Genomic DNA, 25853 nt, shown 5'->3' on the forward strand with positions numbered 1-25853 from the left:
GCACTTTGATAGTAGAAATAAATGTACCTGACTATTTTCTAAACGAGGAGAAAATCCAGAAATCTGAGATGCAAAGGGAATTGGGTATGTAGAGTGACTTGGGAGTCCTTGTGCAGAACACCCTAAAGGTTAACTTGCAGGTTGAGTCAGTGGTGAGGAAGGCAAATGCCATATTAGCATTCATTTCAAGAGGTCTAGAATACAAGAGCAAGGATGTGATGCTGAGGCTCTATAGGGCACTGGTGAGGCCTCACTTTGAGTATTGTGAACAGTTCTGGGCCTCTCATCTTAGAAAAGATGCGCTGGCATTGGAGAGTGACCAGAAGAGGTTCAGAAAGATGATTCCAAGAATGAAAGGATTATTATATAATGAACATTTGATACCACTTGGCCTGTACTCGCTGGAATTCAGAAGGATGAGGGGGGATATCGCTGAAATCTTTTGAATATTGAAAGGTCTAGACAGAGTAGATGTGGAAAGGATGTTTCCCATGGTGGGAGAGTCTAGGACAAGAGGGCACAGCCTCAAGATAGAGGGGCACCCTTTCAAAACGGAGATGCAGAGAAATTTCTTTAGCCAAAGGCTGATGAATTTGTGGAATTTGTTTCCACATGCAGGTGTGGAGGACAGGCCATTGGGTGTATTTAAGGTAGAGATTGATAGAATCTTGATTGGACGTGCCATCAAAGGTTACGGGGAGAAGGCCAGGAACTGGGGTTGAGGAGGAGAAAGAAAAAGGATCAGCCATGATTGAATGGCCGAGCAGACTCAATGGGCCAGATGGCCTAATTCTGCTCCTATGTCTTATAGTCCTATGGTCTTATGGAGATCTGCCTTCCAACAAACAGCCATGAAAGAAAAATCAAAGGGAAATATCAAAAACCCCCTACCCTCAAGCACAAAAAAAAACAAAGCGCATAAGTGGCAAAAAATGGGGGGGGGGGGGCTGGAATCAGAATATAAAACTCAAAATCGAAAGAGTCCAGGCATATTCAGTTCTGTTCAATCTAGTGCTGTGTTGTTCATTATCTACAGGATGCCCCAATCAAAATTGCTCAAAATAACGACAAATAAGGAGCAACCAGAAACCAGAAATGCATCATAACATGAACTACAGAGTCTAACCCATAAACTGTGTCAATTGAACCTTGCCCAATACCCAGGACTCCAGCACCACCTTCCGACAGCTTCAAGGGAGAGAGAGCCCATTCAAATGCAGGTCCTTCCTCCATGAGCAGTGAGCAAGAAGGAGAGAGAAACTGTCACATGCGGACACCTTCCTCTGGCAGCAGTGAGAGAGAGGCTGGTGGATGACACAGAACATCTGCTCACTTTCCACTCTTGCCTCAATGATTTCAATCTCCCCCAGTGCTTTAATTGGTGAGATCAGCGAGAAATGGAGTCTATCATGGGCTTTGGGCGTCTTAGCCTTGAGGCCCGGCACTTCGCTCAAAATCTCACGGAAACTTCTCGGAGACAGCGAAGCGCCAAGTTGCTCAATCAGCCCAAAAAAAAACACCACCAGAATGTAGATCACAACCTCCAACAATAGCAGAATCATATTTGAAAGAAAAAGAAAATGTAAAAGAAGTGAAAGAAGTAGTTTCGTAACCGTGTTGAGGATGTTGCCCTTGGTCATGTTGTTCCCTGGTGCCACCTTCTTCCAAGTTAAGTACGTAAATGGTGGGATGATTGCAGACCACTGAAGTGCAGACTGATGTGAGTGTCCAAGTGCATGTTTCACAAAACAAAAATTTGTCTGCTGCAACAAGTATTTAGGAAAGTTAGCAGACTCTTCTTGTTATTGTGAGGTAATTGAACATAAATTCATTTATGTTGGATATTAGAGAGAAACAACATGCAATACATTGTATAGTCTCCTTAATTAAAGAAGGTTGTTCACAGTCTCCTTGAATAAAGAGTTGAAAGCAGCCTAGGGAAAAGTTGCTCTCAATTAATTCCTGGAATGTTATGTTAATGGTTATTATTCTATGGATTTATTGAGTATGCCCACAAGAGAATAAATCTCAGGGTTGTAATAATATACTTTGATAATAAATTTACTTTGAACTTTGAAACTTGAATGGGTAGATTATATCACAAGGTAAGCTTAGGTAGGCTGGAGTTTGAGACAGTGAGATAGGGCTTGACTGAAATCTGTGTGATCCACAGGGGTCTAAAGATGGTGGGTGTGAAGGTCATGTTTCCTTTTGCAATTGAAACTCAGGGTGAAACTGCCTTTCCCATCCAGGTCAGCCTTGACACACCAATCATTGGCTGAAGAAACTATGCTTGATCGTGGGCTTGCACAGTACACCTCTGACTTGGAGCCTTCTTTCACAAATGATATCCAATGTTCTGTGCAGCATGGGGCATGAGATAAGTTGTGCTGCAGTACTCTCTGCTCAACCGCTTCTGTTACAACTTTGAGAACATTGCTATGTCTTCAAGTGTACATGCCACTGGAAAGATTGACTCTGCATGCACTCAAAATATGTTGAAGTGTTCCCTTCTCACCACAAGCAGCACACCTGTCTGTCTTATCTTCATCCCGGTTGCTGAGGTTGGCAGGTGTTGGGAGCAGGTCATACGTATATCCATCTTTTGTAAACCCTTCAGTAGTTGCATAGACACCTGAAGAGTAGACTATCTGTCGGATGGAAGCGACCAACAACTCTGATAGAGGCAGATGTCAAGTTTTTAAGCTCACCAGTGGGAGGTGGTGCTTTAGCACGGCTGACCTCCCACCTCGAGGGAGTCTTGATCATAAGTGGGCCGAAACTCCTGAAGACAGGTGACAGGTCAACTGATGATCCCACTGGTGATAGCACAGGACAGTTAACATCTTAGTCCAAGTGTATTTTCAATTTGTTTGTTCTGGACACCAGTGACTACCAGGAATAGTCTGGTTGGCAACTGCGAATAGTCCGGTGACAGCGTGGAGAGACGGTGGATGGCCAGGAAAGACTGGCACTGGGGGTGTCAGGATTGGCAGTCCGGGCACCAACTCAGAAGAGCACCCACCCCTTGAAGCTTCTAGTTTACGTGGAGAAACATACCCTCGGGGCCCTCTGAGAAGGAGGGAGAATGATGGACCCAATCATACAGATACAGTTAATTACAGGGAATGACTACAACCAAGAGCTAGGATAAGAGGCTCTGGGTGTCCAGTGTGTTGGTGTGGGAGAGCGTTTTCCAGCATTAAAGGTTTATGAGTCCACCAAGCAAAGTTGAAATGCTATTCCACCCCAGTGGATGAAGATGAAATTACTTCACCAAGCACAGATGATGTGGTCTTTTCAACCACTCATTCACAAGCCACAGCAATTTGCTCTGGAGAGAGCCATCAAACTCCAGGTCAGAAGAGAGATAACCCAGGTCAGGTTTCAGACCACAGTACCCAGATAGATCGTTCACATGATGGCGGTGCTGAGGAGGTAGAGAAGAAGCGGAAGGTTAAGTGGCCAGCAATGCCAGATGAGAAGGCATTGATGACGATATCAGTATGATGTTAGAGAACACTCTCAGGGGAACATCAAAGAGAAAGTTGGAAGTGATGGGTGATATGATTTATGATGTTGGAAAGTACCGGTTTGGTTTGGTTGAGTTAAAGAAAGCAAAGCCTACACAGCAACCAAGCAGGCACCAGAAGGAGATTAGTAGGTTGAGGAGAGAGCTTAGATCATTGAGACAGAGGTGGAAGGTAGCAAGTGAGGGTGACAAGCCAGGGCTTGCTAATCTCCAAGAGCATTTTCGAATAAAGTTAACATCACTCCGTGGTGCAGAGTCACAACGTAAAAAGAAAAAGAAGAGAGAGAAGGCAAGAAAATCATTCTTTGAGAACCCTCACCAGTTCACAAAGAAATTGTTTGAACAAAGTAAGAGCAGGCAGATTAACATCTCTCAACAAGAACTTGAGGATCACCTGGCAAGGAGTTACTCTAACAAACAGCAGGAGGCTCCTTTGCTTGACATTTCAGGGCTCGTGAAGCCTACCAAGCCAGGAGTGAAGTTCAATCTGTCAGAACCCAAACTGGCAGGAGTCGAACAGTTCATCAGAAAGGCAAGGTCAGGTTCAGTGCCAGGACCTAATGGTGTGCTGTAAAAGGTGTTCAAGAAAAGTGAAGAGCTGAGGAAATACTTGTGGGGATTTTTAAAGGTGGTGTGGAGGCAAGGTATTGTTCCTTTGTCATGGAGTGAGGCTGAAAGAGTATACATCCCGAACGAAGAGAATTCTTCTACATTGAATCAGTTCCGACCATTTCACTCCTGAATGTAGAGGAGAAGATTATGTTTGGCATTCTAGCAGAAAGAATATCTTCATTTGTGATAGAGAATGGATTGGTAAATACATCTGTGCAGAAGGCAGGAATACCAGGCTTCCCGGGATGCTTTGGACATACTAGTATGATATGGCATACCATCCAGGAGTCAAAAAGGTTGAGAAGGAGTCTGGCTATAGCTTGCCTTGATGTTGCAGATGCATATGGTTCTGTTCCCCATGTCCTGATTGAGTTTGCGATGGAATTCCTATGGATTCCTGTTAAGGTGAGGAACTTTGTTATGCAGTACTACAACGATTTCCGGATGAGGTTTTCCACTCAGCAGTTTACAACTAGGTGGCAGAGCTTAGATGTTGGAATCCCAGTGGGGTGTGTGATTTCACCCATCCTTGTTGTGTTAGCCATGGAGGTCATTGTGAGGGCTGCAGAATCAGTGGGACCAGGTGTCGCACTTGATGGCGGAGGGGAGTTACCACCAATATGAGCGTTCATGGATGATCTCACCCTTTTGGGTCCTAGCTCGGAGGCAGTGGGAAGTGTACTATCTAGACTTGAGGAGCTAATGGATTGGGGAAGAATGAAGTTCAAGACCAAGAAGTCAAGGAGCCTTGTTCTTAGGAGAGGAAAGCTGGTTGACTTTCATTTCACTGTTTGTGGAGGGGAGATTCCATCCATTCAGGACCAACCAGTTAAGAGCATTGGGTGATGGTACACAGAGAAGCTGAGAGACACCAAGAGGGTTCAAGAGACAGGAGAACAGATCAGCAGAGGTCTGATGTCTGTTGACAAGTGTGGCTTGCCTGGCAAGTTGAAGTTGTGGTGCTTGCAGTAGGGACTAATGTCACGGATAATGTGGCCACTAACTGTCTATAAAGTGGCAATGTCCCTGTGGTAAACCATATATATATGTTGTAACTGGGTTACCTGTCTGGACGCGCCCCTCTGCTGACTGCCCCTGTAGCTCCTCCCACAGATCCCTGAATAAAGGTGATTTCGTCATTGCTTCTCCTCAGTCCAGGGGCAGACACTCAGCATGGAGGTCACATTTTACTGCTAATAAAAGCCTTTCAGTATTTACCGTACTTCCAGTCTTTCGGAGTTATTGATGGTGCATCAATTTTATTTGCAGTAATTGTAAAGCATGGAACATTCCCCGAGACCCGACAAGTTAGACCTCAACCCGCAAACACCTGAAGCTGGAAACGCTTTCGAACTCTGGCTGGCCTGTTTCGAAACGTACCTAGAGGAGATTGCAGCGACTGACTCCACAGCGAAGTGCAGCGTTCTATTCTCCAGGGTCAGTCCACGGGTCTACTCAATGATCAGAGACCAGCTGAGCTATGACGGCGCATTGAGCGCACTCAAAGGACAATACCTGCGGCTGCTAAACACCGTCTATGTGCAGCATCGCTTAGCGACTCGGCACCAGCAGACCGGGGAATCAAGCGCTGAGTTTGTCCGGACACTAAAAACACTCATGCGGGCCTGCAATTGCCAGGGGCTGACGGCAGGACAGCATGCAGAGCTCCTAGTGAGAGACGCCTCGTCACGGGGACCAGGTCAGTGTATGTGCACCAGCGGCTGTTGGAAAAAGTTGATCTTACCTTACGTTCGGCGATTGAGCTGGCCGACACGCTGGAGGCTGATCTGCAGAACTCTGAGGCACTCCAGGCACGCGATCCCCCGATGGCCTCGTGGGCGCCGCAGACCCCGCAACCCACCAGCGAATCAACCCCGGCTGCTTCCAGTCGCAAGACCACTAAGTGTTATTTCTGCAAACTCGAGAAGCACCCCCGGAAATGCTGCCCGGCCCGAGAAGCTGCCTGCTCAAGCTGCGGAAAGAAGGGCCACTTCGCCAAGGTCTGTAAGTCCAAACCGCAAGTGGGATCGAGCAGCACCGCATGCGAGACATGGGGGTCGCCATCTTGCCTGCCCCCATCTTCCCTGCACGCCACCACCACGTGCGAGACATGGGGATCGCCATCTCGCCTGCCACCATCTTCCCTGCACACCGCCACCACGTGCGAGACATGGGGATCGCTATCTTGCCTGCCGCTATCTTCCCTGCATGCCGCCACCACGTGCAAGACATGGGGGCGGCCATCTTGGTCAGCGCCACCTCCCACCACCTACGACCAACGGGTGCTCACGGGGCACCCCACCACGCCGGACCAAGACTGCGACTCAACCCTGGCCTCCGTGACCCTCGACCAAAGCGCTCCCCACCAGCTCGCAAGGTCAATGATGGACATCCTGGTGGGGGGGCGCAGGACAAGCTGCCTGTTTGACACAGGCAGCATGGAGAGTTTTATCCACCCGGACATGGTGCAGGATTGCGGGCTCGCGATATGGCCGGTAAGCCAGAGGGTCACCATGGCTTCCAGGTCGCATACAAAAGACATCCGGGGGGGGTGTGTAGCGACGCTAGTGGTGCAGGGCACAGAATATCGAGACTTTACGTTACTGGTCATGCCTGAACTGTGTGCCCCTGTGCTATTGAGGCTGGACTTCCAGAGCCACCTGAAAAGTGTGACAATGAAGTATGATGGGCCCCTCCCGCCAATCACTGTCGTAAATCCTCAGTTTTGTAGGAATACGTCACATACTCCGCTACTGACCACCCACACACACCGACCCACACATCCCACCCAACACCATGCCAACTGCCGCTCTACTGACGCCACTTGTGGCCTCTCCACCCTCAAGATCCCGCCCCCACCGCTGTTCGCCAACCTGACCCCCGACTGTAAACCTGAGGCAACTAAAAGCAGGAGGTACAGCGCGGGGGACAGAGCTTTCATAAAGTCGGAGGTGCAGCGGCTGCTCAGGGAGGGGGTCACTGAGGCAAGCACAAGTCCTTGGAGGGCGCAGGTGGTCGTTGTTCGGAACAGGGAGAAGAATAGGATGGTCGTGGACTATAGCCAGACCATCAATAGGTTCACGCAGCTCGACGCGTACCCTCTACCCCGCATCGTGGGTATGGTCAATCAGATAGCACAGTACAAGGTGTACTTGACCATAGACCTAAAATCCGCTTACCATCAGCTCCCCATCCACCGGGAAGACCGCCCTTACACCGCCTTCGAGGCGGACGGCAGACTTTATCACTTCCTGCACGTCCCCTTTGGTGTCATGAATGGTGTATCTGTCTTCCGGAGGGCAATGGACCGGATGGTGGACCAGTGCCAACTGAAGGCCACGATCCAATATCTGGATAACATCACCATCTGCGGTCACGACCGGCAGGATCATGACAACAACCTCCAAAAATTTCTCCAAGTGGCCAAAGCTTTCAATCTCACCTATAACAAGGACAAGTGTGTTTTCGGGACCACCCGACTTGCTATCCTTGGGTGTGTCGTGGAGAACGGAGTCATTGGCCCTGACCCTGACCGTATGCACCCCCTGTTGGAACTCCCTCTTCCCAACACCCTCAGAGCCCTCAAAAGGTGCCTGGGCTTCTTTTCATATTACACCCAATGCGTCTCTAACTACGCAGACAAGGCCCGCCCCCAGTCAAGTCCACCACATTCCCCCTCTCTGCCGAGGCCCGCGCAGCCTTCAGCTGCATAAAAGGGGACATTGCCAAAGCAGCAACGCTGCTACCCTCAACCAGGCGGGAAGACCGGTGGCGTTCTTCTCCCGTACCCTTCAAGGCCCTGAAATTCTGCACTCTGCGGTGGAAGCTATTAGGCACTGGAGGCACTATCTCACCGGCAAAAAGTTCACCCTGCTAACTGACCAGAGCTCAGTCGCATTCATGTTCAGTAACCAACAGCGGGGCAAAATCAAAAATGATAAAGTTCTGAGGTGGAGGATCGAACTCTCCACCTACAACTATGAAATCATGTACCGGCCTGGGAAGCTCAACGAGCCTTCCGATGCCCTATCCCAGGGAAGCTGCGCCAGCGCGCAGATTGACCGGTTATACGCCCTACATGTAGATCTTTGCCACCCAGGGGTCACCCGGCTTTTCCACTTCGTAAAAGCCCGGAACCTGCCTTACTCCCTTGAGGAGATCAGGACGATGACCAGGGACTGCCAAGTCTGCGCAGAGTGCAAACCGCACTTCTTCCGACCCAAAAAGGCACCACTCATCAAGGCCACCCGCCCCTTTGAGTGACTTTAAGGGCCCCCTTCCCTCCACCGACCACAATGTGTACTTTCTTAACTTTATCGACAAGTACTCGCGGTTCTCCTTCACCATCCCCTGCCCCGACACCACTACCACGTCAGTTATAAAAGCCCTGCGCAAGCCCTTCACTCTGTTCAGATACTCATGCTATATCCACAGTGACAGGGGGTCCTCGTTTATGAGTGACGAGCTGTGCCAATATCTGCTGGCTCAGGGAATTGCAACTAGTAGGACCACGAGCTATAACCCCCGGGGGAATGGACAGGTGGAGAAGGAGAATGGCACGGTGTGGAAGGCCACACTCTTAGCCCTCAGGTCAAAGGGACTGCCGGTCTCCTGCTGGCAGGAGGTCCTTCCCGAGGCACTCCACTCCATCCGCTTCCTGTTATGCACGGCCACCAATGTCGCCCCTCATGAGCGGCTCTTTTCACTTCCCAGAAAGTCGACCACTGGAACCACCCTACCAACTTGGCTGACGTCCCCGGGGCCAGTGCTGCTCCGGAAACATGTGAGGAGCAATAAATACTCCCCGATGGTCGAGAGGGTTCACGTCCTTCATGCGAAACCCCAGTATGCCTATGTGGTTTTACCTGATGGGCGGGAGGACACGGTCTCCATCCGCGACCTGGCGCCTGCAGGAGCACCGGGCCCCTAGCCTGAACACTCCGTGGTGACTATTAACCCTGTATCCACCAATATATATACCCACCAGACACCACACACTCCAAGCCCTACACAGACACCGCACGATACTCCCATACCGGGCGTGACGCACACGCACGAGGGATTACCGTCACCTAACATGCTGACACTTCAAGTCGGGCCGGAGCCAGCACAACCACCGTTGCCAACGCAATCACCACCGGTGCTACGTAGATCACAGCGACGGACTCGACTGCCTGATTGACTTGACCTGTAAATGTACTTGTTTTAAATATTGTCAGTCACTTCACCCCGCGGGACTCTTTTTTAAAAAAAAGGAGGGGTGAATGTGGTAAACCATATACATATGTTGTAACTGGGTTACCTGTCTGGACCCGCCCCTCTGCTGACTGTCCCTGTGGGTCCTCCCACAGACCCCTGAATAAAGGCGATTGTGTCATTGCTCCTCCTCTCAGTCCAGGGCAGACACTCAGCATGGTGGAGGTCACATTTTACTGTTAATAAAAGCCTTTCAGTATTTACCCTACTTCCAGTCTTTTGGAATTATTGATGGTGCATCAGTCCCACATTGAGGCAATGGAACGGAAGATCAACAAGTATGTGAAGAAGTGGCTTGGAGTACCGAGCAGCCTCACCAATGCTGCAATCCACAGTAGCCAGACAAAGCTTGCCATCCCAGTGTAATCCCTTGTTGAAGAGGTCAAGGTAGCCAAGGTAAGATCATCCTTGATGCTTCGAAACTCAAAAGACCCTGACATCAAGAACACCCAGCTGGATGTGAGATCAGGCAGGACGCGGTCAGCCCATGTATCAGTTGATGAGGCAGAGTCTAGATTGAAGCACAAGGAGAGGGTTGGGGCTACCCAGCTAGGCCGCCAGGGACTTGGGTGGACAACCCACAAGTGGTGGTCATCTTCTACAGGTAAGGAGCGCCGTGAGCTTGTAATGCAAGAAATACGAGAGGTAGAATAGGAGAAGAGGTTAGCTAAAACAGCTGGCCTGGCCAAACAAGGGGCTTGGACCTGGTGGGAAAGTGCTGAACAACGACATCGATCTTGGAATGTTCTGTGGCAGGTGGAACCGCTCCGCATTTCTTTTCTATGTAGAGCAACGTACGATCTGCTCCCAACACCTGCCAACCTCAGCACCTGGTATGAAGATAATACAGACCGGTGTGCTGCTTGTGACGAGAAGGGAACACTTCAACATATTTTAAGCGCATGCAGAGTCAATCTTTCTAGCCGCATGTACACTTGGAGACATAACAACTTTCTCAAAGTTGTAACAGAAGCGGTTGAGCAGAGAATACTGCAGCACAACTTATCTCATTCCCCATGCTGCACAGAACATCGCATATCATTTGTGAAAGAAGGCTCCAAGTCAAGGGTGTACAGCGCAGGCTCACGATCAAGCATACTTTCTTCAGCCAATGATTGGTGTGTCAAGGCCGACCTGGACGGAAAGGCAGTTTCCCAGAGCAAATAGCTTTCACAACATTGCGTCCAGATATAATCGTATGGTCTGATACCAGTAGAGAAGTGGTTATTGGTGAACTCACAGTCCCCTGGGAAGACAACATCAATGAAGCCCATGAGCGCAAGTTAACAAGTATGCAGAATTAAGATCAGAGTGCAGAGACAGAGGGTGGAAGGTCTCATGCTATCCATTCAAAGTAGGTTGATGTGGCTTTATTGCGTTCACTTTCCAGAAGTGGCTGTGTGACCTTGGCTTCACTAGAAGAGAGATCAAGTCAACCAGCAGGGCTGTAGCTGAGGCAGCAGAGAAAGGATCAGCGTGGGTGTGGACCAAGTATGTCCAGAGGGGCAGATGGTCAGACAGTGTATACGTATCTTGCAAACCCTTCAGTAGTTGCATAGACACCTGAAAAGCAGACTAGCTGTTGGATGGAAGTGACCAACAACTCTGATAGAGGCAGATGCCAAGTTTTTAAGCTCACCAGTGGGAGGTGGTGCTTTAGCACTGCTGGCCCACCACCTCGAGGGAGTCTTGATCATAAGCGGGCCGAAACTCCTGAAGGCAGGTGGCAGATCAACTGATGATCCCACTGGTGATAGCACAGGACAGTTAACAGCTTAGTCCAAGTGTATTTTCAATTCTAATTCTTAAAAAATAAGGAGCAGCTCTTTCAATAAAATATGACCCACACCCTTTTCTCTCAGAGGGTTGCGAATCTAAAGAACTCTGTTCCTGCAAGTCTTGATGAACGACTGCTGGGGATTTGCGGTAATGTGGAGCTGGTATATAATTGTCAGCCTTGATCTTATTAAATAGCAGAGCAGGTTTGAAGGGCTGAATAATCACACCCTGCTCCATATGAGAATGGTGAAGTACTGAGAGTCAGTACCTTTCCAAATCAGCCTGGTGCTTAGACCAATCAAACCATGCTCTTAGTTTAGGTGCATGGGTCCCAGATCTGCTTCTCCTCTGCTCCGCTCGCCACAACTTTGCCTCGAATATGCCTCAACCTTGCTTTGTCTTCTCCCGGAACATGTCTCGAGCTTGTCCTGACTTCGCCTTGCACCCACACACTTCAACCCTCGACTCTAGCTCATCTTGCCCTGACCTCACCTCGCACCCGTACACTGTGACCCTCGACTCTGGCTCATCTTCGCTTGCTTCTTCATTGTTTGTGGTGATGGTTCACCAAATTTTTCACAGGAAAAAGTGTTAGTAATAAAGTGTTTAGTTGTATTTCTTGTTTTGTTAATCACCAGTAAGTTGTCGCTCATCTTCAACAGCACCATCTTAAACCGGAGCAGTTCAGTAATGGGGTAAGTGAAGTTATCCCTACTGGTTCAAGAGCCTGACTGTTGTGGGGTATTAACTGCTCCTGAACCCGGTGCTGTGGATCTTGAGGCTCCTGTACCCCCCTTGTGACAGCAGCAGCGAGAAGAAAGCACGGCCTGGATAGTAGTGGACCTTCATAATGGATGCTGCTTTCCTGTGACAGTGCTCCATGTAGATGTATTCAATGGGTGGGAGGGTTATACCCGTGATGGACTGGGCTATATCCACAACTTTTTGTGGGATTTTCCATTCAAGGGCATTTGTGTTTTCATATCAGGCCAAGATGCAATCAGTTAATATACTCTCCACCATGCATTTATAGAAGTTTGTAACAGTTTTAGATGTCATGCTGAATCTTCACAAACTTTCAAGGAATAGAGGCACTGCCATGCTTTCTTCGTAATTGCACTTACGTGCTGGGTCCAGGACAGGTCCTCTGAAATAATAACACTGTGGAATTTAAAGTTGCTGACCTTCTCCACCTCTGATTCCCCAAATGAGGACAGGCTCATGGATCTCCGGTTTTCTCCTCCTGAAGTCAATGATCTTTGCTGACACTGAGTGGGAAGTTGTTGCTCTGGCACCACTCAGCCAGATTTTCAATCTCCCTCCTCTATGTCGATTCATCACCACCTTTGATTTGGCTTTCAACAGTGGTGTCATCAGCAAACTTAAATATGGCATGGAAGTTACAGTGTGCTTATCCTCACAGTCATAAGTATAGAGTGAGTAGAGCAGGGACCTAAGGAAACACCCTTGTGTTGCACCTGTACTGATGGGAACAGTGGAGGCGATGTTGTTGCCAATCCAAACTGACTGGAACCTGCAAGTGAGGAAATCGAGGATCAAGTTGCACAAGGAGGCACTGAGACCAAGGTCTTGAAGCTTATTGTTTAGTTTTGAAGGGATGATTGTATTGAATGTGGAGCTGTCAATAAAAAGCATCCTGATGTATGCATCTTTGCTGTCCAGATGTTCCAGGGTTGAGTGAAGAGCCAACGATATGGCCTCTGTTACGGACTTGTGCCAGTAGACAAATTGAAGTGGATCCATATTGCTTCTCAGGCTGAAGTTGATACGTTTCATCACCAACTTCTCTAAGCACTTCATTACAGTGGATGTAAGTGCTACTGAATGATAGTTACTGAGGTAGTTACCACATTCTTCTTAGGCACCAGTATAATTGAAGACAACTTGAAGTAAATGGTTACCTCAGATTGCTGAGTCAAGAGGTGAAAGATATTGGCGAATGCTCCAATCAGTTGATCTGCAAAGGTCTCTAATACTCAGTCAGGTACCCCATCCGGGCCAGATACTTTCCACGGGTTCGCCTTCCTGAAGGATACTCACATGTTGACCTCAGAGACTGAAATCACAGGGTCATCAGAGGCTGTGCGATTTCATGAAGGTACCTCCATACTTTGATGACAGTTAAATCGAGCATAAAAGGTATTGAACTCATCTCGAGCAAAACCTTGTGGTCACCTATGTTGCTTGGTTTCGCTTTGTAAGATATAATAATGTTCAAACCCTTCCACAGCTGTTGTGCATCCTTCAGTGATACATGTTTGGCCCGGAATTGCCATTTCATGCATGATTTGACTTTCCTAAGATCATACCTGGACATCTTGTATCTTACTTGGTCACCAGACCTGAATACCACTGATCTGGCCCTCAGTACATTGTGGATCTCATAGTTCATCCAGGACTTCTGGGTGCAGAAGACTCTGAATAATCTTGTGGAGAAACACTCATCAATGACTGTTTTTTTAAAAGTCCGTGAGAACTATGGTGTATTCATCCAGATCCTCTAATGAATCCTTAAACACGGCACAGTCCATTGACTGAAAGTTATCCCACAGCTGCTCCTCTGTGCCCCCTGCCCCCGCGACCAACTCTTTCTTCGCCTATTCTCTTTAGCTCCTGCCTGAATGCATGCAGAATGAGAGCCAAGTAATCAGATTTATCAAAATGCTGTTTAGTCAAGGAAGAGGACGCATTCTTTATCGTACTATAACAGTGGTCAAGCATGTTGGATCTTTGGTGCTACAGGTTATATGCTAATGATAATTAGGCAGAGATTTCTTTAAACAAGCCAGACTGATGTGCCCGACTATGATTTGAAATCAGTTCAGAGTGAGCTGTTTCTTGTTTGGTAGTGGCAGCATTCAATATCTCAAATGCCTGATTAACATTGGCTTTTGGCGGTATGTAAACTGCAGTCAGGTTCACAGAGGAGAACTCTCTTGGTAAGTAGAACAATTGGCACTTAACAGGTGCCAAGTCAGATCCAGGTCAAATAAACAAGAGTACGACAAAACCACCACCGTTTATCATGAAGCATTGATCTCCACCTTTTGCCTTCTCTGAATCAACAGTTCTGTCTATACTATGTATCAAGAAGCCTTCAGGTCTTACTGACACATCTGGTGTGTTCAGAGTGAGCCATGTCTCCATGTAACACAGAATACAGCAATACCTCATTTCCCTCCAATACAGTAACCTTGTCCTTAGGTCCTCAGTCTTGTTCTGCAGCAAGAATCTTGGTACATTTGCTATCAAGATGCTGGATAGAGGGAGTTTCATTCCTCTCTGTCTCAACCTTGTTTGAGTTCTTCCACTCCTTCCTCTCTTCCAGCCATGGTGATGCACCTTCGTCTGCTTAAAGGTGCTGTACCTGCAAGACTGGAATTTGTCGCCCTGAAAGTGGCTACGTAGGTTGATAGGGTATTTAAGAAGGCATCTGTCATACTTGCCTTTATTAGTCAAGGAACTGAGTTCAGAAAATGGGAAGTTATGTTGCAGTTTCATAAAACACTAGTTAAGATGTATCTGGAGTATTGTATGAAGTTCTGGTCATCTCATTAAAGGAAAGATGTTGATGCTTTGGAGAGGGTGCAGAAGAGGTTCACCAGGATGCTGCCTCGATTGGAAGGGATGTTCTACACGGAGATGTTGGACAGGCCTGGTGAGCTTCCACTGGAATTTGGAGACTGATGGTAGGCATGATTGAGGTTTATAAGATTATGAGAGATATAGAGTAGGTAGCCAATGGGCCAGTGGTTATTAAATATGCTTTCCAAAACATTTTTCAAGACTAGCTTCCCTCAATATCCTGGCCAGCCTCATGCTCGGTACATGATACTGATGGCCCTCATTTACACTGTGATAAAAAACAATTTCAGCTCTGTTTTTAATGCTGAGTCATTCTGTTAAGGCATGTCCTTATATTAAACTTGATATGATGAACACATTTGTCATGGTTCCAACATTGGAAGCAAATTGCACGTACTCAAGTCCCTGAGTGTGTCTGATGAGAGAGAATTTAATACTCATTCATGTTCACATTTCAGCAGCTAGGTGCAATGTTTTATTGAGATAACAAACAGTCTTAAATGTAGGTTCTAATTACAGATCTAATGAAAATACTGCACAACTTTAGAACAATAAATGTAAGGATCCTACTCAAATACTACAACTATTTTGCTTTTGCTGACAAAAATACAGCATAATATTTATAATCTATTGCATTTATGTATTAATCACTGTACTATCTTGGATGTATATTCATCATCAAAATAGTTTGAGAGATTTGATGCACATTAATCACTTGTATTTGGGGAGAACGTGGAATAATTTGAAACTCCTCTTTTAAATACGAGCATTCCAACATCCCCAGCATTACAACATATGTAACAGTTCGTCTATGTACAGCAGGAGAACACACATCATAGTACAATAGTCTCTGTTTTATTATTTCACACATTATTATTGCACATTGGTAAATTATTATCATATATATTATGAGCCTGTACTTTATTATTAGTTAAGTCTGCACACTGTTAAGTATGTTTTTAAATGTTGCTGCTGTAACAAAAGAATTTCCCACTCAGAATCAATAAAGTACTTCTCCTTCTCCTTCTTCTTCTTCTTCTTCTTCTTATTGTTGTTATTATTATTATTATCATTCATTTCAAAATTGCCAGAACATAGATATTTTATGTAAAATGTTAGCAATGACTTGGTATAGTCCACAGTTCTTGTCACTACATTGCAGTTAGACTTGATTGCTTTGGAGAGAGATTTACAAAAGACACAGACAGGATTGTTTTCACTCTAAGGGAAGTTACATCAGGCTCATGTTATTTTCTCTGGAACAGAGGAGGTTGAGGAGAGACTTAATTAAGTGACACAAATTGTGCGGGGCTGGGAAAAATAAATAAACAGGATCTATTTCGAACTACAGTGTAGATCACAAACCACTTGGCCGAAGACAATCTTGCATCAAGAACAATTTTATCTCAAAATAAACTTTCAATGCAGGAGCCAGAGAGCTGTACTATAATGGCAATTTCACGATCATCAGACAAAGATTGGCTGAGATTTGCTCCCCTCTTGATGCAAGGAACGAGTGAGATTTTTAAATAAACACAAGAGATTCCGCAGATGCTGGAAATCATGAGCAAAACACACAAAATGCTGAAGGAACTCAGCAAATCAGGCAGCATTTAAGGAGGGAAATAAACAGTCAACATTTCAGGCCAAGACCCTCCATCAGGACTTGGTCATCATCTGTGATGAAGGGTCTTAGCCTGAAACGTCAACTATCTATTCCCCTCCACAGTTGCTGCCTGACTTGTTGAGTTCTTCCAGTATTTTGCGTGTGTTAGAATTTTTAAATACACTGGTTGGACAAGTTGTGAGCTGGAAGAAATGTAGTCTGAGATATCATACATGATTGCCAATTTTGTTTAACCCTGAGAAAGGGTTTTCAATCTGAAGCTCCAACTTTCCACAGATGCTGTCTGGGCTGGAATTCATTCTTTTTTTCTACTTTTGTCTTATATTCTCCATCCTGTCAGGATCATTCAAGATTTCATATTCTTGAATTGAATTCCCCCCCTCACTCTTGTGATACAAGGCAAAAGCTTCTAACCTTTCCTCGTGAGACATCCTGTCCATGCTGGGAATCAAGTTATAAATAATATTTCCACATTTATAACATTTTGTCCCATCAGCTGTATATTATTTCACAAAGCAATCCCATTCCCCAGTAAATTTCCTTTGACCTATTGCCCCTACATTACCATCAATTCCATACAATCCTCCCTCACCTCATCCCACCAGCCCTCTGCACAGTTGAGACAAATTTAGTCCAGCCTTGAAAGATCTGGCTGTAATATGACCTTCCTCCTTGCCATTACTTGCTTTCAGAGTAGCAATGAGTGAAGTTATCCACACTGGTTCAGGAGCCTTATGGTTGTAGGACAATAACTGTTATTGAACCTGATGTTGTGGGACTAAGAGTTCTGTACCTCTTGCCTAACAGTAGTATCAACAAGAATAGACAGATGGTGGGGGTGTTTGATGGTGCATCCTACTTTCTTGTGGCAGTACTCCATGTAAGTGTATTCAATGATCCGGAAGGCTTTGCCTGTAATGGACTGGGCTGTATCCACCACTTTCTGAACCTGGGCAATGGTGCTTCCATACCAGGCCGTAGTGCCATCAGTAACAATACTCTCCATCATGCATCTATAGAAGTTTGTCAAAGTCTTTGAATGTCACGTCAAATTTATTAAGAAAGTAGAGGCACTCTCTTTCCTTCTTAGTGATGGTACATATGTGCTGGTCGCAGGACAGATCCTCTGATATGTTAACACCAAGGAATTTAAATATACTAACCCTCTCCACCTCTGTTCCCCTAATGAGGACTGGCTCATGGACCTCCAGCTTCTTCCTCCTGTAGTCAATAATCATCTCTTTGGCTTTGCTGATGTTGAGTGATAGATTATTGCTGTGGCACCACTCAACCAGATTTTCAATCTTCCTCCTTTGTGCCAATTCATCACCACCTTTGACTCAACCAACAACAGTGGTGTCGTTAGTAAACTTAAATACGGCATTAGAGCTATACTTAGTCATGCAATCACAACTATAAAGTGAGTAGAGCAGGGGGCTAAGCACACAGCCTTGTGGTGCATCTATGCTGAAGGTGAGTATGGAGGAGATGTTGTTATTAATCTGTATTAATTGGTGTCTGCCCATGAGGAAATCAATGATCTAGTTTCACAGACAAGTATTGAGGCCCAGCTCTTAGAGCTTGGTGATGAGTTTTGAGGGGTTGATAATGCTGAATTCTGACCTGTAGTCAATAAAGACCATCCTGATTTATACACCTTCATTGACAGGTGACCAGAGCTGAGTGAAGATCCAATGAAACAGCATCTGCTTTTGACCTGTTGTGACAGTAAGCAAATTGGAGTGGATTCACATCACTCCTTGGGCAGGAGTTGATATGCTTCACGACCAGCCTTTCTAAGTACTTCATAAACAATGAACAATCAAGTAAACAATGGTGGCATTGTTTATTCCAGGGACCAGCTGATTGCGCTTATGCCGGCCGGTTTAGCGAACAGAGCGGCGGACACCCCTGCTGAAATTGGGAGGAAAATACACAGACGATGCAGAGGGGGATCACAAAGGCGAGGAAAGAGGACTGGGTCGAGACAACAGAGACTTATGAAGAAGAGGAGTTCGGTGGGTAATAAAATGGACGCGTTGACGGCGCTAGCCAGGAGTCAGAGAACATTTCGGGAGAGCAGTGTTATGTGTTTTACTGAAACGTGGCTGCACGAGGACTTACCGACAGTTTGGGCTGACTGGAAGTGCACTGAGAGCGGTAGGCGTAAAGGAGTTGGGTGCTTACTGTTCTGGTTAACAACAGATGGTGCAATCCTGGTCATATTACGATCGAGGAACATGTTTGTAGACCGGGTATTGGACTTTCTGCTGTTGGACTCCGGCCATATTCCACTGAGATACAACACTGGGTGTCATGGGAGGTTGTTCCTGCCTGTGGCCATCGAACTTTGCAGCTCCTCCCATGGAGGGTCAGACACCCTGAGCCCATAGACTGGTCCTGGACTTATTTCCATCTGACATAGTTTGAATATTGTTGTTTGATTGTTTGTGGTTTTTGTGTTGCTATATTATGCTCTATTCTTGGTTGGTGCAGCTGTAACGAAACTCAATAAAGTATGTCTATCTATCTATAGTAGTGGATGTAAGTGCTACTGGATGATAGTCAATGAGGCAAGTTACCATGTTCTTCTTGGGAACTGGTATTATTAAAATTTGCTTGAAGCAGATGGACACCTCAGAATGCTGAACTTACCTTCCTTTTCACGGCACCATGATGGGTTTTCCCCCATCACCAGAGACTCTGATATTGCACAAGGGCAAGCGTGCTGTAGGGCAACTGCTGAGTCCTAAGCCTGCACTTAATTCTTTGAATTGAGAAGGAGTTCATTGCTATTGGCTCTGACCTCCTGTTTTGCCACAGGAGTCATGGTGAGCCCAGAAACATTCATTTGACTACAGTCCCCAACCTTCTGGGAAAAAAGTGTAGACCAATTACTCATCCTTGTTTTAATGCTTTTTCATTCTTTATATTCTTTTGAGGTTTTCAATTAAATATACTTAATTTTAATCTGAGATATTTAACACCAATTCAAAATCTTTTAACGGTGACTCTCTAAGGCTGTCAGGGTGAGGACACAGCAGAACACTGTTCTGTAGTCAATGCTTGGAATTAAGGGACACCCCTCAGGTGAAAAGATGACTTGCCTGATCTTCTGTAGCCATCAAAAGTTATCCGCATGTGTGTGGAAAAATGGAGGAAGTGAGGGTTGAATGTCAATTGAAGGCAGCGGAACAAATCCATGTTGATCATCCCTTGATAAATTTTCATGCATCGTTATAAACTAGAATGTGGGATTTTTCTTTTTCCTTCACAAGTGTACACCTTAGCAATGTCCAAATGACTGGAGCTAATAAATAGGTGTAAGCCAGTAAATGTGCCTTCTTGGACTCAAATTTAAGAGCAGTGGCAGAATCACAAAATGTGCCGGCCAGCAAATAAACAAAATAAACCAAAGAATTTCAAAATGAGGACAATTTCAAAATTAGTAGCAAAATTAGTGCAAAGGGCAGCCTTGCCTCACCACACAATGAGGTTCACTCTGGTGCAACTTAACAGAAGGCAGTAGGCTTGTATTCTGCTGGATCTTGTCCTTCTTCAAGATTTGTGTATAAAGTAGGAATAGGATTCTTGAATTCTAGACATATAGATTCATGAAGTCAAACAACAAGATAACAGGCCCACTATACCAGTCCATACCAACTATCAAGCACCAATTTGCACTAACCCCAGTTTACATTCTTCATATTCCTATCAAGGTCCCAGAATTCCACCATTTGCCTGCATGCTCAGGACAATTTATAATGGCCAGTTAACCTTCTTTGGGATGTAAAAGGACACTAAAGGACTGTCGACGTGGAGTTCGCACATCCTCCATGTGACCATACAAGTTTCCTCCAGGTGCTTAGGTTTCCTTAGTTGTCAGATTAATTGAGTGGTGACCCTGGGAGGAGTTGTTGGAAATTTTGGGGAAATAAAATAGGTTAGGGCCGGATTAGTAGGAATGAGTACTTTATGCATGGCATGGACTCGGAGGGATATTGTATTTCCCAGTGACTATGATTTAGTCTTACATTGTCTACAGAAGGAAGAGCACAGCCACGTAGTCATTGCTGTCTAGAAAATGAAGTATCTCCTTTTCCACTGTCTTGGAGAAACTAGATATCTGTATGCAATGCTCTTTTGAAAACTGGAGTCATGGGTGTGACTGCCTGAAGACTTTACAGGTTTAGGGTTTCTGAGTCCTCTTTCTCTTTCTTCCTACTGTCCTCTGGAAAATCTCCCTTGTCTTTGGCCCCTCTCCTCTTCTTTCTGCACTCATACCTCATCCAATAGAACTCCATGGTAACACCCATTTTGGAAATGTTCAAAAAATGACTCTCCATATCCTCTCGATTAATTGCTGCCAATCTCCGTAGCCCATTGAAACACCGACTGTACACTTGACGCCACTCCTACAGTTTGCTGCAGGAATTATGCTTTCTGTGTATAAGAAAGCTGTTAAAATCTCCTCACCTTTGCAGAACCATGGTGTTTGTTAATCAGAAGCTCAGTAGGGCTGGGTTTCAAATTGCTTAAATTAACTTAATTTGATGCATTTGTACCTAGCATGCTGTCTGTGCTGTGTTGTTCAGCTTAGGGAAGAGGTGATGGGGATTTTGTTTCAAGTTCAAGACATTCAAGGCAAAGCACTGAACTTTCCAAGAAGAGATATGCAATAGAAGTTCTGGACTAATGCATTTCTTACTCTGTGATTCAAATGCAGCACACAAGACTGTAGGGGTCTAAATAAACTCTTATTGCAATTAAGCATTTTATCCATAACTACTGTAGATTCGACACAGTGCTATAAAGAAATGCTTTAACACAAATATTTAGTTCTTATCAATGAATTGCATTTACTGCTAATTATTTATGTGATAATCTAAACTTTTGCGAAAGCGTGCCAAATCAAATCAGCTTAGGTAAGTTTTAGCTTTTCTGGAACAGAATATCTTTGCAAACAGTTGTATGTGAAACAGATGATTGGCTGTCACATTGGCATTGCATCTTATCATTACATTGATCCAATAGACTGTGAGTTAGGACCTAAAACCAATTGGAAAAGTGGGTGGGGAGAGGGAGGCAGTTCTAAATTGCAATATAAATACAGGACATAACAAGTCAGAGACATCTCTTAAGTACTGAGAAGTCTTAAGGAGTCAAAACTGCAAAAATGGTGCTCTCAGAAGGCAACAAACAGATAATACGAAAACTGGCCAAAGATATAAAGGACAATGCTGAAGCTTTGGGTGCTGATGCATTAGCCAGGTAATTTTCTTAGGTTTGTCAAATATTTACTATAATTTGAACAATTATTTGTGAATGTTAACAATTTCTTTTCATTTCCTTGGAAAAGTTAGACAACTAGTAAGTATGCAATGATATTCTCTGCATTGTATTCACATTTTTCCAACATAATGTGACAGCTGGTCTGAAAATAATAGTTGTGTCTGTAAATAATTTTGACTTGGAGAATATGCCTTGAAAATGAAAGCCTTTTATTTCTGCCTTTATTTCCCATGTTTTAAAAGGTTGTTTTTGCTCCATCCACAAACTAAGACATACTTCAAGAAATTCACTAGCTTCAAAGCCAATGACGCATCTGTCAAAGCGCATGGCTGCCGGGTAATGGATGCTGTGGTGGGTGCAGCCCAACACTTGGACAACCTGGGTGAACAGCTGAACTTCCTTGCCCACAAACATGGTGAAGAACTTCTGGTGGATCCTCATAACTTCCACGTATGTAACTCTTTTACAGATTCTTCCTCATTGTCATTTCGTAAACATTGAAATTGTGATTAGATCTGCAACTCTGAACTTTCATGAAATTTCAGCTGACTGGAATTGTAATAATGTTCAGCTTAGTTGGGATTTTTTTCCCTGTACATTATATATTAGAGACCATTAAATGTGTAAAATCACAGGTTGACACCACCTTATGTTATTTAATTTTCACTTTTACAGCTATTTGCTGATTGCATAGCAGTCACTCTGGCCGTTCACTTGCCTGTGTTCACCCCTGAAGTTCATTGTGCTGTTGACAAATTCCTTGAGCTGCTTTCACATCATTTGAGCTCCAAGTACCGTTAAAGACATCATCAACTAACGATGACAGCAAACAGGAAGACCATCACTTAAATACTCTCCTGCATGCATTCTCAAGCTGTCAGCTAATAAATCATTATACTCACAATTCTTTTGGGTATTTTTTTAAATCCCTTAATCCACTTCCCTATTTTGTTGTTGAGGAACTTTCCATTTATATTTGCTGAACTGCTTCCACCAACATCAGGAGAATTATGACTTGTCTTTTTAACTTTTCCATGATTGGGTAAACTAAAAATATTCTTCAATGTGAGTACAATCTGATGTGTTTAAATATTAATACTTTTTAAAAAGGTTAAAAAGTAGAGAATGAAATTCTACATTTTTTAGATAGAAAGAACAAACTAACAAATAGTGAAGTGGTTTTCAAGCCTTAGATTATTATTCATTTTAACGCAGCATATCATAAATGATTCTGAGTCATGGGATTCAACTTGAAAGTATTCAAATGAGGTAAAGCTAATCAAGCCCTGCAGAGCAATACAACCAAGAGCTCTTTCAAATGTTTGTTAAACTAAGATAGTGGTACAATTAAAGTGACATAGGGCACTGCAAGTGGGATTTTTTTCTCTCAAGTCAAGTCACTTTTTATTGTCATTTCGACCATAACTGCTGGTACAGTACACAATAAAAACGAGACAAAGTTTTTCAGGACCATGGTGCTACCTGGACAATACAAAAACTACACTGAACTACGTAAAACAACACAAAACTACACTAGACTACAGACCTACCCAGGACTGCATAAAGTGCACAAAACAGTGCAGGCATTACAATAAATAATAAACAAGACAATAGGCACAGTAGAGGGCAGTAGGTTGATTTCAGTCCAGGCTCTGGGTATTGAGGAGTCTGATGGCTTGGGGGAAGAAACTGTTACATAGTCTGGTTGTGAGAGCCCGAATATTTCGGTGCCTTTTGCCAGATGGCAGGAGGGAGAAGAGTTTGTATAAGGGGTGCATGGGGTCTTTCATAATGCTGTTTGCTTTACTGATGCAGTGTGTGGTGTAAATGTCTGTAACGGTGGGAAGAGAGACACCTCAGTAACTGAGGTGGGGGGGCGGGGCTCCGCCCAGTACGCGTCAGGGATGTTTGTGTAAACAAGGTCCAACGTGTTCTCCCCTCTCATTGCAAAGTCCACATACTGATGGAATCTGGGGAGCACTGACTTAAGGTTTGCATGGTTAAAATCTCCGGCGACAATAAACAGTCCATCAGGGTGTGCGTTCTGTAGTTCACTAATAGGCCCATACAGTTCACAGAGCGCCTACTTAGCATTAGCGCTGGGGGAATGTACACGCCGACTATAATGACAATGGTGAATTCCCATGGCAAATAAAATGGTCTGCATCTAACAGTCACAAATTCCACTAGCCATGAGCAGTGTCTTGAAACCAGCACAGAGTTCTTGCACCATTCCGTGTTGATGTAAACACACAAGCCCCCACCGCGAGTCTTACCGGAGAGAGCTGCATCTGTCCGTTCAAAACAAGACGAGCCCATCCAGCTGAATGGCGGCGTCCGGGATTTCATCGGAGAGCCACATTTCCGTGAAAACATACGCACAGCAGACTCTGTACTCCTGTCGAGTATTTCGTTGGAGTCGGATGTAGTCCAATTTATTGTCTAGGGAGCGGACATTGGAGAGCAGAATGGATGGGAGAGACAGCTGGCTAGAGTTTGACTTTTGCCTGGCATGGAGTCCTGCCTGCTTGCCTCGCTTCTGCTTCCTCGCACACCGCTTACGACATCTCCACCTCCTGTCACTGGCATCAGGCAAATCCAAGGACTGTAGGCCCGATCCCTTCAGCAAGCCGAGGTCACGTAATTTAACCAGCAGATCTTCATGAAGGTTTGTTTCTATAACCCCCATCAAGTTTAGCTCGTTCTCGGAGCACACCCATCCTATTCTCTCAAACACATCAGCAACTCCCCTGATACTTTTGCAGCTCATATACCTTAGGAGCAATTTAATGTAATCAGTTGACCTACTTGCATATCTTTGAGATGTGGGAGGAAACTGGAACTCCTCATAGAAATCCTCACAGTCAAAGAATCATCAGAGCTTAGGACTAGATGACACACCATCAGAATACAAAGTCACCTCTTTTGAACAGAGCTGAGGAGGAATCTCTTTAGCTAGAGGGTGGTGAATCTGTGGAATTCATTGACACGAATAGCTGTGGAGGCCAGGTCATTGGGTATATTTAAAGGAGAGTCTGAGAGTTTCTCAGTTAGTAAGAGTGTTAAAGGTTATGGGGAGAAGGAAGGAGAATGGGATTGAGTGGGATAATAAATCAGCAATGTTGGAATGGCTGAGCATTCAAATGGCCTAATTCTGCTCCTATACCTTATTGTCTTATGGACCATGTACAAAATTCAAGCAGAGAGCACCATGGGAAGTATTGAACCCATGCTGGTGTGCCGTCTGTCTGGATCACACCACACTCACGGGCTGTGTATCATCATCACTCAGCCTTTCATTCCTTCACCAGCAATCATCTCTGGCAGCAGGGGATGACTGGGAAAATTGACATCTTGATGGCATTCACTGTATTTGCAAATACTATTTTCTTATGACCTTGTTCAAAGCCCATCATAGAATCTTGGAAAACCATTTGACCATTGCCTTCATTTATAGGACATGGAATTGGGAGTTTGTGGTACGAACAGAACTGGGACAATTCAAACGTGATGGCTAAACCTCCTTATCCAGATGAGCACACTTTTCTCTGTTGTGACATAAACGATATTACACTTTCAGAGCCAATTTCCATCATTGGGGCAGCACAGCATCAACATCATTTGGTGAAGCATTACAAGACAGGATTAAAAGACAGCAGCCTGCACAAAATATCACTGAGGCCATTTTGGGAATAGGATATGGTGGATCTTTCCCTGCAAAATATTGTAATTTGACAGAATAGCTCATCAACAAAAACTTTCAAACAAACGTTAGCACCTAGTGTGGAATAGTTGGGGAAGCGTCTTTCTCCATCAAGTCTTTCTTGTGCAGTTAGAGTTTGGTACCATCAGTTCCTGCCCTCGGCATTGCTGTGGTGAAGATGAGACCATCAGTTCAAGTTTATCGCTGTCATAGACACAGGATATAAATGTAGGGAAAATTAGCTTTTTGCTACAGTGGCACAGTACAGACATGATGAGGACAAACATAATTTAACATGAACAAAAAAACAAAATAAACATAACACTGGTGCAATATTGAGAGAGAGGTAAACAAATATTACCTGAAGTACTGTTAAGGTTTTTAGGTTGGCACTGGGGAAGAAGTTGTTCTTGAACCTTGAGGTGTGTGTTTTCATTCTCCTGCAC

At 45.0% G+C, this 25853-nt stretch overlaps 1 protein-coding gene across 1 annotated transcript; it reads left to right on the plus strand.

Annotated features, from left to right (window-relative positions):
* The first annotated feature begins 21536 nt into the window (after positions 1 to 21536).
* Positions 21537 to 22608, plus strand: LOC140202946 (hemoglobin subunit alpha-like). The gene is made up of 3 exons (XM_072268565.1): positions 21537 to 21683; positions 21947 to 22154; positions 22380 to 22608. Exons 1-3 carry the CDS (start codon positions 21589 to 21591, stop codon positions 22503 to 22505), a joined length of 429 nt encoding a protein of 142 aa, XP_072124666.1. The 5' UTR covers positions 21537 to 21588; the 3' UTR covers positions 22506 to 22608.
* Positions 22609 to 25853: the final 3245 nt, after the last annotated feature.

Source organism: Mobula birostris, chromosome 9 (assembly GCF_030028105.1).
Source record: "Mobula birostris isolate sMobBir1 chromosome 9, sMobBir1.hap1, whole genome shotgun sequence".
In the NCBI taxonomy this organism is placed as follows: domain Eukaryota; kingdom Metazoa; phylum Chordata; class Chondrichthyes; order Myliobatiformes; family Myliobatidae; genus Mobula; species Mobula birostris.